At 29.7% G+C, this 15,644-nt stretch overlaps 1 protein-coding gene and 1 long non-coding RNA gene across 13 annotated transcripts in view; both read right to left on the minus strand.

The window, feature by feature from the left end:
* Positions 1-1,597: 1,597 nt before the first annotated feature.
* Positions 1,598-10,710, minus strand: LOC141458236 (uncharacterized). 10 transcript variants are annotated; one of them, XR_012460823.1, is made up of 8 exons: positions 10,588-10,710; positions 9,802-9,944; positions 8,007-8,243; positions 6,062-7,246; positions 5,368-5,462; positions 4,636-4,898; positions 3,822-4,008; positions 1,598-3,381 (listed from the first exon to the last, which is right to left on the minus strand). It is a non-coding gene; the product is annotated as an uncharacterized lncRNA (long non-coding RNA). The 10 variants fall into 10 exon arrangements; XR_012460828.1 differs by lacking the exons at positions 9,802-9,944; positions 10,588-10,710 and having other exon boundaries at positions 4,636-4,735; positions 4,810-4,898; positions 8,007-8,434; XR_012460826.1 differs by lacking the exons at positions 9,802-9,944; positions 10,588-10,710 and having other exon boundaries at positions 4,636-4,738; positions 4,810-4,898; positions 8,007-8,434.
* Positions 10,711-13,900: 3,190 nt separating this feature from the next.
* Oatp33Ea (Organic anion transporting polypeptide 33Ea) overlaps positions 13,901-15,644 on the minus strand; it is a 27,861-nt gene continuing 26,117 nt past the window's right edge. For all 3 annotated transcript variants that reach the window (XM_074135963.1, XM_074135962.1, XM_074135964.1), the window contains exons 11-13: positions 15,401-15,504; positions 15,223-15,324; positions 13,901-14,134 (exon numbers count right to left, since the gene is read on the minus strand). In XM_074135963.1, coding sequence (XP_073992064.1) covers positions 14,043-14,134; positions 15,223-15,324; positions 15,401-15,504 — 298 coding nt within the window. In that variant the 3' untranslated portion in view covers positions 13,901-14,042. The remainder of the gene's footprint in view (positions 14,135-15,222; positions 15,325-15,400; positions 15,505-15,644) is intronic.

Genomic DNA, 15,644 nt, shown 5'->3' on the forward strand with positions numbered 1-15,644 from the left:
CACCGTGCAACAACTGGCTATTTCCAAAGTTGAAACAGACGATGGAAGGAAGGAGTTATGATTCAATTTTGGATATCCAGAAGGCTTCAACGACCATTTTGGACAGCACTCCTAGAAATTACTTTACAGAGACCTTTAAAACATTCTACATCGCTGCAATATATCGACATTGACCCAGAATGAGTGTATTATGAATAAAACTGATTATAAATTAAGAATAAATATAATCCTGTTTTTTTTTTTATATCAGTCACCTTTTCCACGGGACACTTTGTATATAACTTCTGAAGAGAGTGGAATGATTAATAAGAAATTTGCACAATTTAGATGATAAAATGATCTAAAATTTAAGGCATGTACCTAAAATAAAGAAAATACCCAACTTTATTGGTCTTGATAACAAAATAAAAAATATTTGTCATGGACTAACAAGTAAAAGCTGTAAGAACACGCTAATGCTTTCTAGCGGCAACTGGTTATACTAGTAAGATGTATTTTATTAGAATTAGTTTCAGCATTTGTCACTAGGTAGCATGGGCATGTACTTTGGTCAACTTAATAATTATACTAAATAACCTCCCTTCAAAATTTGATTCAAACTCCGGTAGGTTACTTCATAATACGATATTTATTGTTTAGTCAACCCTTATGCTTAAGTTTAAAAATTTTAAGTTTTTGTTGAGTTGATTTTTTATGTATGATTGCCAGTTTTCAAGTTGCTGCTGCTGTAAAACCAGGCCAATGAAAATGTTCAATTCCTTAGAAATCAGATTGTCTTCTGCATTATGTAATAACTTTTATGGGAGTAAGAGAAAACCTGAAGTTTTTGTGTGTTTATAGCGCTTCAAGACTTCTTGCAGGTAAGCAACTGTTAAAACATTGAACTACAAATTTTAAACAATCTTATTATTAGTTATAAGATTATATACGAGTATTAGCTCGTTCTGAAAGACTGACATGTTTAAATCATTTAAGCTTAAATCTTTATTTTCAATTTTTTTAATTTATTTCTTTCATTCTTTTAAGATTAAAAAAAGAAATTTATCTTTAAATACGGCTGAGTTTTCTTTGTAATTTGATTGAATAGAACGCTGTTCTATTCAAGATTAACTTTTGTAAACACAATTTAATTGAATAATGATGATCTTCTGTTTTTACCCATTGCTTCCTAACAATGCCAAGTTGCAGCCTAGAAATGCTCAGCTTTCATCTGGAAATGACAATCTCTATGGGCTCTGCTTCATATCCAGCAACCGATAATATCAGGTGATTCTCATTAAGTCTATTCTGGAGAATAAAAGTATCAAGAAATCTACTTACCTCTCGGCTTTTTTGGCATTGGTTTTTCAGGTAGTCTTATCTATTATTTTGTATTTTCTAAGTATTGCAACATAAACTAAACGTATTTTTTTGATAAATTATCTTTTCTCTTCAGTCAGAATAAATAACGTTTTTGTAAAACTAAATCAAAGATTAAAAAAAGTATTATTTAGTTATAATGCGTAATATGCATGTTTATGTTGCAGTCTTATAATTCATATGAATTTTTTACTTTTATATATAAAAAAGTATTAGGTAGGAGAAAAAAGAAAAACAATTATTTAAAAAAAAAAAGCTATTTATTTGCATGTCTATTTATTACATATTCCATTATAAGAAATATATATATAAATTAATAAAGTGCAAAAAAAGTATAAAATTAATAAAAAAGAAAAATTAAGAATTAGTTAAAAAAAAATCCGCCAGAGGGCGTCACCTATAAGGCCTGTTAAAAAGTAGTTCCTAAAATAACCACCAGTTAGCAGTGCTGTGACCTCCCTCTATATATACGGCTGCAGAACGAATTTTCGTCAGTACGACTTGTGTAATGCCGGAGGAAAGATTGCTCTGTCGCTCCGAACATATGTTATTTAGTCTAGTCTAACATCTTTCACCACTCTCCCAAAGAATCATAATGTCGAGAGATGTCGCTTCGACGGTTATTAATTTCTTATATTCCAAATTAATCTTAAAAAAGTGGTTGAGTTTTAATTTCCAGTATCATTGAATAGAATGCTTTTAAATTTAAGATTATCTCTATAAACTGTTCATTTCATTGATTAATGATTTTCAGATTGAAAACAGCCAATACTGTGAGCCAATAACTGCAAAACAGTCCATCAACAAGTGGAAATGAAAAAGACGTTGAGGAAACATCGATCAAAAGAGTAAGTACAAACAACTTTTGTTATGAACCCTTATACAACTGTCCTACCGGACAGTTTTAATCAATCACTAAAAAATGTATTATTTAGATAAAGGTAATTTGCATGTTTGTATCATAATCTTATTAAATGATTTTTTGACTTAAAGTGAAAATAAAAAGTATTTAGTAGGAGAATAAATAGAAACCTTTAGTAAAAAAAAATTTAATTGCATGCCTATTTTGTTTTTACACTTCATATTATACATATAAATTAATAAAATACAAAAAGAAGTGATAAAAAACCGTTTAAAACTAACAGAAAAACTTAAAATAATAAAGAAATTAAGGTAAACGAAAAAAGTTAAAAATTAGTTCCAAAACAATCCGCCAGAGGGCGCCACCTATCAGACAGGTGAGAAAATAGTTCCAGAAATAGCCACCAGGTAGCAGTGCTGTAACCTTCCCTATATATACGGCGACACAGGTAATTCTCGTCAGTACGACTTGAGTAATGCAGGGGGGTATATCGCTCTGTCGCTCCCAAACATATCTATCTAGTCTAGTCTGACATTCATCACCTCTCTCTCAAAGAATCATGAAGTGGGGGAGATGTTGTCGCTTCGACGGTTCTCCCCACCCTGCCCCGCCCTTCCAACGAACTTAGTTATATAGCCTCCCAGAGCAAGATGGCGGCAGTAAACTCACCTGTTCGGTAGCCTCCTAGATCGCTCCAGCTGACTGTTGCTCTTGCACACTCTTACGACTCTGCCAGCCATTTTTAACCTTCTGTCTAGGTTTTCTTTTTTACTTCTACCACTCTCTAGACTTTGTAACCTTCCTTTTAGGTTATCCTTTTTATTTTTTCGCATTTTCTTCATCACTTTAGAATATTAATAAAATATTATTCATTTTTTACGTTTTATTTTTACTTTTTTATATTAATTAACAGATTTAATGGAAAAATAAATTAAATAATTTTTTTATAGACTTTTATTAATTTTTTTTTTAACATGCAATTTTTAATTTTGATAACATCATACATATTACGTACAATAACTACTTACTTTTTTTTTTTATAGATTCCTTACCAATTGATGTTGGAATCACATTGGATCGATGTTTTTACGTCTTTTTCACTTGGGCTTCCATTGATGACTAGTTTTGGAGGCAGTACTCTGGAATCACCAGTATTGATTCTGAAAATCATTTATTATTGTAATTAAAATGTTTTAAGGAGTTTCAGCTAGTATTAAAAAGCTAGATAAAAACATCTGTAACTATTTATGTATATTATAAAGATTAAATAAAGAATTGATAGCTCACTTAAATCTTTTTATTTAAGAAACCTACATCTTTTCATTCAATGATAATGAATTTATTTCCAAAAAACACACTCCTTATGAATAAAATTAATATGATTGAAAAAAGATAACCTACTAATGCTATTTTGATGAAAATGAATTAAAATTACAAGCTAGAATAACAGTATTAATTCTGTGTGATTGGAAATGAATACAGAATAGCCATGCATGTTTCATGTTGAATTTTTCATGCTTAGTAGCAGTACTTTTTCTGATACAAAAGAAAAAGTTTAGTTTACGTTGTATTACTCGGAACATAATAACTAAAAAATTACCTGAAGAACAGTTCCAAAGACAGAGTCCCCAATTTAGTTTATTTTCAGAAATAAAGTTGACGCTAATCACTTCGTATTTATGAAAGTGCTGCTGAAACTATAGAAGGATCCTTAGGAATTCATCTCAGGTAAATACTGGGCTTAACGGAGCTGCAAGTTGATAAAAAGCCCTGGATGTTAGCATTCACTACATGAAGAAAAGATACTATATTAAACCTAAGCAGTAATACGAATTTGATTCACACTATATTAATACAATATTTAAAACGTAGAACTTATCTGTTAATCTAAACCTTTTTTAAAAAAAATATTCCGAAATTTTGCTCTTGTTTTTTAAAATAAAAGTACGGATCATTGCACATAATTCTACCACAAAATAAATGTACTTGGTCCAAACAAACTTGTTTAAATTGTTGACATGTTCAACACGTTTTTTTTTAAACTAAAATAATCGAATTAAATCTTCAAAAATTCTTTATTTTATTGTCAATTGGGTTCAAAGAAATAAAAATTTTAAATTCTTCAAATATCACAATTTTTAAATAAAATAACATTTTTATTTAAATAAAATATAGAATTTAATTTAACAAAACACGTGTGAATAATTATTATAGAAAAGAAGTTTAAACAGTTTCATTTGATTAAAAATGCTGTTGCATTCATATAAGTTTAACGTCAAATATTTATATTAAACTTGAACTTTTCTTCTATGAAAGTCACTCATTCAGATTCAAAGGGAAAGATTAATTATCATAAAAAAAGTTATTGTTTATAATGTAATAATTTGAACGTACTAAATAATGGATAAGATTACCTGAAGAACATTTCCACAGCCCAAGTGGTAGGTAGATTTCATTTACTTCTTTATTATCCAAAATAGAATTGATGAGAATCACCCAACATTTCCTAACTAGCTGCTGAATGTAAAGAAGGGCCCATAGAGGTAGTTCTCCAATAAACATGCATATTACGTACAATAATTACTTGCCTTTTTTTTTACAGATTCCTCACCAATGTTTGTTGGAATATTCACATTGTATTGATGTTTTGCAGGCAGTACTCTCACCAGGATTGATTCTGAAAATAACCATTTATTGTAATATAAATAATTATAATGTCTTAGTTTCACCTAGCATTAAGAAAAACGTGTACAACAATTGATGTCTATATTTATTGTAATTTAAATAAAGAAGGCTGTTAACCTAAAGAATTGATTTATCTCTCACCAGGATTGATTCTGAATATCATTATTTATTGTAATTAAAATGAAAGGAGTTTTACCTAGCATTAAGAAACTAGAGAAAATCATGTATAACAATATGTCTATTATAAAGATTAAATAAAGAATTGATAGCTCATTTAAAACTTTTTATTTAAAAAACCTAAATCTTTTTATTCAACGATAATGAAATTTACTTCCCAAAATAATTCTTTTTTAGTATTTTTTAAGCATCCAAATTATTCGTTTTATAACATGCAATTTTAAGTGAAAATTCTTATATTACTTTGTGAAAAAACATGCATAGTACATGTAATAACTACTTACTTTTTTTTTGGTAGCTTTCTATTAAGAATTGATGTTTTACGACCTTTCACTTGGCTAGTTTTGCAGATATCACTATGGTATCACCAGAATTTAATCTGAAAATCAACCTTACGTATTGTAATTAAAATAATTAACATGTTACAGAGTTTATGTTAGAGCATTAAGAAAAACATGTATAACAATTTATGTATATTATAAAAATTAAATAAAGAAGACTGTTAACCTAAAGAATTGATTTATCTCTCACCAGGATTGATTCTGAATATCATTATTTATTGTAATTAAAATGTAAGGAGTTTTACCTAGCATTAAGAAAAACATGTATAACAATTTATGTATATTATAAAAATTAAATAAAGAAGGCTTTTAAACTAAAGAATTGATTTTTTTTTAACCTAAATCTTCCATATCAATAACATTAATTTGATTGAAAAATATAACATAATCTACTAACATTATTTTTTATAAAATGAATTAAAAAATTATAAGCTCGACTAAAAATAGTTCTCTTATTGGAAAATGATGTAGAGTTCACATACATCTTTGATGTTGAATTTTTCGATTAAATTACTGTTACCTACAATCAACAAAAATTAAAACTTCTTTCAAGTACAAAACAAAATATGTGTCTGAAAAAAAGTTTTAGTTCTTGTTATAACACGCTGAACATAATAAATAATAAGATAAAACTTACCTGCGAATAACCTCACATTAATGGTCGTGCTGCTGGAGGTATAGAAGGACCCTTAAAAATTCATCTCAGGTAGAAGCTTAGGACTGCAAGTTGACAAAAAGCCCATCGATGTTAGCACTGCATGAACTGGAAAAAATATTACATCAAACATAAGTAGGAGTAATACGAATTTGATTTACACTACATTAATACTTCATTCAAAACGTAGAATCTAAACTAAACCTTTTTTTTCAAAAAAATATTTGAGAAATATTCTCTTCAATTTCTTAAAATAAAATTTTATAACATTCAATATGTGCCTATTACCAGATTCTTCTAGTACCTTCTGGTACGACTAATTACACATACTAAATAAATGAACTAGGACGAAATAAACCTAGAGTTCACATGTTTTAATAAACAAAGTTTTAAGAGTTTACTTCTTTTATACCAATAAAATCGAATTAAATCTTCAAATTTACTTTATTTTATTGTCAACTAGGTTTATTTGTCTAAAGAAAAATACAATGTTTAAATTCTTGGAATATTAAACTTCTTAAATAAAATAGCTTTTTCCATGAAATTCAAGTTAACAAAAAAGTTAGAATTGCACGTTAGAATAACACATAATAAATAATAAGATAAGACTTACCTGGATGCGAATAACTTCATATTAATGGTCGTAAGAATTATTATTGTTGAAAAGAAGTTTAAACTGGCTGAATAAGAGTTTCACTTGATTGAAAATGCATGCATTCACACGTTAATCGTTGAATATTTATATTAAACATCAACTTTTCTCGTTTGAAAGTGGAAACATTACTTATGCCGATAATTATCATAAAAAAATACTTAATGATATAATAATTAGTACGTACGAATATTACCTGAAGAACATTTCCACAAGCCATGTGGAAATTAATTTTCATTTTTCAGATAAAAAAAAAATAATAATAATTTATATGAAAAAAGTTTTATGTTGCATCACTCAGAACATAATAAATAATAAATAAGACTACCTGAAGATCAGTGCCAAAGATGGAGTCCTTTGTTTAGTTTATTGTCGAAAGTACAATGGATACGAATCGCTTCACAATCATGTCCTGGATGCTGGAAGGGTAGAAGAACCCTTACAAATTCATCTCAGGTAAGAGGTGAGCTTAACGGGGCTGCTAGTTGTCAAAAAGCCGCCCATAGATGTTAGCACTGCATGAACGAAAATACTATATTAATCCTAAGTAGGAATTATTCGAATTTTATTCACACGATATTAATACCATATTTAAAACTTAAGAGTTTTTCCGTTTAACTTTTTTTCAAAAAGATATTTTGAAATTTTGGTCTTAATTTTTTAAAATATAGTTTAATAACTTTAAAAAAATGTTTACCTACTATTGTCACACGAAGTTACGACTAATTACACATAATTCTGTGACAAAATAATGAACTTGGTCGAAATAAACCTACAAATTGACAACATTAATATACGAAGTTTAAAGAATTTATTATTTTTTTTACCAATAAAAATAATTAGGTTTATATGTCAACAAAAATATACTTTAAATATTACGGTTTTTATATAAAGTAAAAACTTTTTTCATGAAATTCAAATTAACAATATGTAAATTACAATACAATAAAGAAAAAATTCTTATTATTGAAAAAAAGTTGAAATTGCTGAATAAGAGTTTCATTAGATGAAAAATGGTATAGTATTCACACTATGTTTAACTATGATATTTCAATTAAACGACAACCTTTCTCATACCATTATTACGATTCAGATGGAAAAAATAACCATCTAAAAACGGTTTAGTTTATAACATAATACTTTGAACGTACTAAATAATGGATAAGATTATCTGAAGTGGTAGGTAGATTTCTTTGACTAACCATAATAACCACCTAAAAAAGGTTTAATTTATAACGTAATACTTAGAACGTACTAAATAATGGATAAGATTACCTGAAGAAGTGGTAGGTAGATTTCTTTGACACCTTCATTCTTCAGAATAGAATGGAAGAGAATCAACCAACATTTGCTGTTTGATATAAAGAAGATCCCATACGGGTAGTTTTCCAATGAACGCTCTGCACGACTACTTGTCAGTGTTGGAAAAGCCAATGGATGAAAACTCTGTATGGGTAAAAATGAAGGAATAATCCATCGATTGTTTCCACTTAATTCACACCAATTGACAATCTAGAAATCAACATTTTTCTGTTAAACTAATTCTACTTTTAGGTTCATTTAATCTCTTTATCCAGTTTCCGACTTTCCAAGCATCTTAACAAATTTATTGAGGTTGATCAATAACTTCGATGAAAGTTAATCTACTCCAATGACGTTCCCACCTCGCACTGTACTTACTGACTAACTGAGGAAGGTTATATGGTGGTTATGTGTGCCATTCAATAGTTATATAATTGTACAGAAACTTATAAAAATAATGAAATAAAAATTAATGAAACCTAGTATTTATTGCAGAGTTCTGAACGTTCAGTGCATTTATAATGTGTTTAATTTTTATTGTGCAGTATTCTATAATGGTGGGAGGGTGGGTGCAAATTTAATAGAAACAGAACTATACTTATTTTGTACTAGGAAATAATTATTATTTAATGAAATAATGATGAATAATAACAAATATAAAATAATATAACAAATGCAAGAATAGAAAGCTATAACAACAAAAGATATGCAACATGCTGGCATACAATACGTTTGTGTTTGGGCAGTCACAACTTCTTAAAACAAAGATCTTAAATACACTCTCGAAAAACAATAACTACATTAAACATCTAATGATAATAGTAACATTACTCCTACATAATAAACAACAACATGCATGGCACTTGGCGGCTGATATCCAAAATTTGCTTAAAAACTGAAGACACAGACATTTAGGTACTACGCACAGCAAATAACTGAAGACTGAAAATAAAAGATAATAATCTTAACTCTACGGTAATATTAACTCATTCAAACAACGTTAACTCAAACTTCATCAATAAAAAGAGACACCCAGAGGTTAAGAACGATCTCACGACACAATCCCAACGGCAATCTAGACAGCAATCAAAACAGTCCCTTTAATCACATACCTAACAATGAAGCACAATAATAAGTATCCATGAATCCAACACCTACCCCCTGAGAGCACCCCCCCATAAGTTCACAAACCTCAAGTCCCTTTACTATAAATAACAATAGCCAAAACGGTTTTATTTATAATGAAAACATTATGAATAAATTATAAACTTCTGCATGATGGCCAGTGTGAAATCATCATAAGGCCAAGAAAGAAGAAGAAGAAGAAACAAAAAATTACTGAGTAGAAGCAATAATTACCAAACTAAGACAAAATAATTTCCCATATAACCTATTTGCCACTTTTACTTACAGTGGAATCGAGATATAAAAACCACAGAACCTTATAGAGAAAACGAGACCTCAAAATCGCGTATAGGACCAATACCAAACTTGGAAACAGCGTATGTGCACATACCGAAACTAATAACTGTTATGACATAGAGCGGTATTTACAAACTTGTGACGGTAGCTACATTGGCCATAAGACACAAGCAAAGAACATACACAGGTAAAAGTATACAATAAAACAGAACTAACTTAAGCAAAGCACCATATCAAACTCAGGATCAATTACACAAAGATAATGAATGTTACAATGAATAAAGAGAATGTTATAATGAATTGTTTTGTAAAAAAATAAATAACTTTTCCTGATTTTTAATATTACCTTGTCCTAGTTTTTGAGCAATTAGAACTAGATTATTGATTATTTTAATTTTAGGCCAGCATGTTACTTCAATGACCCATGTCGGGTCGCACTGTTAAATTGTTTGCATACCATTGCTCTTCACCAATCCGATTAATCTGCTTCTAATAATGGATAAAAGTATGAAACCGATCAGGGATACAATAAATATGCGTGATTCAAAGATAAATTCAAAACCCTGATATTTTTTAATCAATAAACAGAAATATATCTATATTAATACATTTGATGTTATTGTCAATTGTTAATTCGTCCAATAAATAACAATAAATTTTATATGTACGTTTCAAATAATAACTTTTTTGAATGAAATTAAAACTTTTTTATGAAATTTAAAGAAACATATTAATATTATTGGATATTAAATAAAATTTAATCTTCGTTCCAATAAAATTTAAATATTATTTCTTTTGAATTAAAGAAAATGATTAAGTATCAGAAAATGAGTTTTACATTATGTTGTGAACATTGATCGTATTAAGAAATGTTATACTATCAGAAGAACATTTCCATAGGCCAAGAGGTAGGGAAGATTCCCTTGACTTCAGTCCAGATTGTATGTTTCTTGTAAGGCTTCATAATTTTCATATTGGATGTCCGTCTTATTTTATTAAATTCTATGTGTCTTACTTCGTCAGTATTATTACCAACAATTTTAATTACTTTTTTACTTCGTGTAGGCTTAAGAATTTACTAGTCTCATGAAAATGTATTTAGGTCCGCAGTGATCGATATCTTCGATTTTACCTGTAATAGGTAGCATTTTTACTACGTTCGTGACCGGTTTAGGACTTTTATCCATCTCAGAAGTAGATTAAACATTTAGGTATATATTTCGACTTCACTTCACCTGTAATTCCGACTCGCACTACACTTTAGTGATGGGCTATTTGAGCGGACTCGTTCCATTGGAACGAGTCCGATGGTGGAACGAGTTGATTCAAATCCCTATTTTTAAAAAAAGTGATTCCGCCCCGCCCCAAAAAATTTAGGCAAATAAAAATGAAAATGAGGCAGCAGAAGGTTTGGAACGATTAAACATAAGAACAAATGTCACGCAATTTATTATATTATTATATCATTAAATGTTAGCTTTCCCAGTTAATAACAAAACTATATTTCTTTAACACACATTGAGTACTATCCCTAATTTCCAATTGCTCTGATAAATATAAAATTAACAACGTAATACAAATATTAACACAAAAATAGGCTAGTCAAATATAAATTAAAGCAATGCAGTTTTGTCATTATCTAGCTTGACCACTAGAAGACTGGAGTTAACTTACTTCAAGAGTATTCAAGGTAGAGAAACGGAAATGGGTAGGAAATTATTCCATAAAAATTCTAACCCTTCAAAATTATAATTACTCATAATATTTATTAACTAAGAATTGAATATCAAGCTTTTAAAATATTATCTTATTGTTTTACAAAAAGAAAAAGCTGTGTGCTTAATCTTAAACTTAGCGCTGGACACTCTTACTCTCATCTTCATTGGCGTAAGCTTGAACGTGTACATGTCAGCTAGACGGTCAAAGTAAAACTGGGCCAAAATTTAGTATTACCTAACTGGTTTACTTAGTGTAGTATCCCTCCCACTCTATCACCTATTTCACAAACATTCATCGATTGAAAATATTTTTTAGTTAAATATTCGTTTCATTGGAATACAAAAAACATTATAACGCTTTCTTAAGATGATTTGAATTTTTAAAATTTGTTTTTGTCCATTACTCTTATAAAATACGAAGAATTTCAAATAAAATATAATATACAAACACAGAATGATCTAGTGTTCAGGTGGAGTCAGTCGTAGTTACCATGACAACGGAACCGTTAAACGACTCCGGCCCAGCTCTAGCATTTTCATTGGTTAAATCCACTGGAGTTGGTGGAGTCGAATCCGGAGTGATTTAAATCCTTTTGAAACCGGACTCGTTCCATTTTTTCGTTCACTGAATCTAGCCAATAGAAATTGCTGGAGCTGGAACCGGAGTTGTTTAACGGTTCCATTGCTATGGTAACGAGGACTGACTCCACCTGCATACTAGATCATTGTGTTTGTATATTATATTTTATTTGAAATTCTTCGTATTATATAAGAGTAATGGACAAAAACAAATTTTAAAAATTAAAATCATCTTAAGAAAGCGTTATAATGTTTTTTGTATTCAAATAAAAGGAATATTTAACTAAAAATTATTTCCAATCGATGAATGTTTGTGAAATTGGTGATAGAGTGGGAGGGATACTGCAGTAAGTAAACCAATCAGGTAATACTAAATTTTGGCTCAGTGTTACTTTGACTGTCTCACGGTCATGTACACGGTTAAACTTACCCAATGAAGATAAGAATAAGAGTGTCCAGCGCTATGTTAAAGATTAAGCACACAGCTTTTTCTTTTCGTAAGATAATAAGATAATATTTTTAAAGCTTGATATACAAGTCCTAGTAAATAAATATTTCTTTATTTATGAGTAATTATCATTTTGCTTGAAGGGTTAGAATTTTTTTTATGGGAATAATTTCCTACCCATTTCCGTTTCTCTACCTTGGATCCTCTTGAAGCACGTTAACTCCAGCCTTCCAGTGGTCAAGCTAGATAATGACTAAACAGCATTGCTTTAATTTTTATAATTGACTAGTCTATTTTTATGTTAATTTTTGTGTTACGTTGTTAATTTTATATTTATCAGTGCAATTGGAAATTAGGGATAGTACTCAATGTGTGTTAAAGAAATATAGTTTTGTTATTAACTGGGAAAGCTAACATTTAATGATATTTTTTAATAAATTGCGTGACATTTTTACTAATGCATAGGGTAAGTACAGAGACCGGAATCGGTGAACGAGTTGTTGGAATCGATTCCAACCCTGGAACTGATTCAAATCCAACGAGTCCAAAGACGGACTCGTTCTGCCCATCACTACTACACTTCCTGACTGAGTTAGGGAGGTAACATAGTGTGAATGTGTGTTATCCAAAATATTAATGAGTATTTTATTAAAAAATCAAATTATTGAAACTCAGCATTTGTTTAAGGGTTTAGTAAATTGGTTTTGTTTAATTCTGTGAGTGAAATGATTTAGGATTGAAAAATTGTATTTCATCCGAGGGGGCGTGAGAATTTATGCTTAAAACACGGAAATTTTTGCACTGCGAAATATGTAATTATTTATCGCGAAAGATAAACGAACTATAAACAATCTTAAAAATTGTGTAATTTAATAATTGTATAAAAGGAACGTAAAATTGCAATTTTATTATTAGTACAGCATATAGGTAAAGCTCACCTTAGATCTAAATGTTAGGTGTGAAAAAGAAGTTTCGTCAGAATTCATTACGCTCGATTGCCACCATTTTACGTTTAGCCAAACGAATTAAATATCTAACCATGCAAAATGAAGACCTGCTTCGCTGCTTTCTGATTGACTAATAATTTCAACTAATCTACCACACCTCTTCATCAGCACTGGATTCCAAGTCCATTTCGCTTCCCTGATATCAAAATTGTATCTTCAGGTTTTTTTATCAGTTTACTTTGATTTGCAATATTTTGATCTTTCTATAAATATTTTGACATAGTTAATGAAAATGTATTTTTATGTATAATTTTTTATTTTTATAATAAAATCTATTAAACTTTAGTTTCGTTTTATTCTGGCTTTCTCCTTAGAAATCTAAACAGAGTTAGAATATACTATACATACATAATAATTGGCTGCAATTCTGAATTAGAACTTCAAAAACAAAGATTCAAAGGAAATTAGAAGCATGAATGATGTTATAATTTCTAATTTTACTTTTTGTTAATTTTTAGTGATTTGCAAAAAGGTTTTTGACATTGTACGTTTAATCAATCTCACACATAAACAACATATAAGTAGCACAAAGATCAACAGGCTTTACCCTAATTTTTTTATGAGAGGACCCCAAAAATTGTCTTTCTGACAAATTTCAGGAAGTTAAAACAATTACAATACTTTCACTTAATAAGGGGGAAAAAATGTAATATGTATTAACTTTATCGAAAATAATCAAAAATTAAAAATAGAAACTTTAAGAAAATACTTTTATTTATAAAATATTAAGTTAAATACATTAAATATACAAAGAAAAATTCCAGGTACTTATATTTTTAAGTAAAATCCAACAAAAGTTGGTATCCACTTTATTCTCTTAATTTTATTAAAATCTCTATTCTTTTTCATCGTCTTCATCGTATAGTTTGAGATCTTTACCTAAATAACAAACTATGGCATCCAGTAATACGCCTAAAGATGTTAAACCTGAAATTAAGATGATATAATTATCAAAAAAGTTTCGGAATGTATAGAATGTGCCCTTAGAAATTTATAAGGTGTTTCAAACACACTCAATTAATTAAACTCTCACTCAATAGTGGGCCCAGCCCAATAATTTTGGGTGTAACACTTTTACAGATTAAATTTTTCTGAACCTTTTAAAAGTGGCAAGTTATCTTTATAGTTTTATTTAAGGCAAAAGACATGTAAGCAATAAAACAGTATAATAAAAAGAAAAGCTTACTTAAAGAGTCGGTTGAAGTTTGACTGGAGGGATCAGCGAGGAAACTTTTTTAATATTATTTCAGTCAAATATTTTCTTCATTTTTATGTACCTGAAAGCTCTTAAATTCCTCTCCGACAAGCTTTGCCCTGATTATATGCTCAGTGCGAATTCTTTTCAATGCACAGAGAAAAGATGTTTTGATGGAAATAAAATGAAACTGAGGCAAACTCTCATAATATTGAACGATACTGAACTGACCCAAGCTGAATTCCTACCTACAAACGGGGTTCGAACTGAGGCTCTCCCATTTATAAATCCAAGCTTCAATAACCACTACACCAACACCCATCTTAAAGCCTTTATTATTTTTTTTTTTTCAACATCTCAGGTAATTGGTGCGCGGAGCCCTCTTTATTGCACTGCCAGGCTACGGACAGTGTTATCTCGTTTCAAACAACACTGTCCAACAGGGGTAGTGAGGTGTAAAGCTCCTAGGAAAATAAAATTTAAGGGCCTGCAGCTGGATTCGAGCCCGGTATCCTGCGTTGAAATCCAGTATACGATCTAATCGCTTTCCTGGACTGAAATCTTTGATTAAATCAAAGATAAAATCCGTAGTCGTAGCACGCATGTTTATTGTATCCCTCTTTTTTTGCACTACTTATATTTAGCAACAGCCTGACAAGCTGAACTGTTGAAATTGTAGTTAGGTCCGCAGTACTGGATAATATCTATGATTTTATTTACGACGGATTTTTATCTTGCATTGCAGATAATACTACACTTTGCTGATACATTAAACATTTGCAACATATTTATAAAACTAGCTTTCTTATAAATTACTTACAAGCAGCGTAGGTATTCATAGTGATTCTAAACGATGTCTTATCATAAAACCAACAATTCCCTCTCTTGCCACAATTATCGTCCCAAATTAAACAGGTTGAATCTGAAATTTAAGATTTTTGTTAAGTATTTGTTAGAGTAAAACTGGTAAAAATAAAAAGAGTTCAGCTGTGATTTACCAATTATTCCACCAAATAATACTGGTCCTGGTATAAAGGCGAACAGACTCACGAGCAACAGCGCCAATCCTTGAGCAAATGACTTATCCACGCGGCTTACAGCCCTAAAAAAATGTTTAATTAATTCATTAGTAATAATCTAGTTTTTCACCTTCTCTTACTAGACAAGGGGAAGTATTGATGGTGTTCATGTCAACTTTCCAATCTCAGGTTTCTACTGGAATATATTTTTAGGTTCCCTGAG

Source organism: Rhodnius prolixus, unplaced genomic scaffold, assembly GCF_049639745.1.
Source record: "Rhodnius prolixus isolate KJV_2025 unplaced genomic scaffold, Rpr scaffold_5, whole genome shotgun sequence".
Lineage (NCBI taxonomy): Eukaryota > Metazoa > Arthropoda > Insecta > Hemiptera > Reduviidae > Rhodnius > Rhodnius prolixus.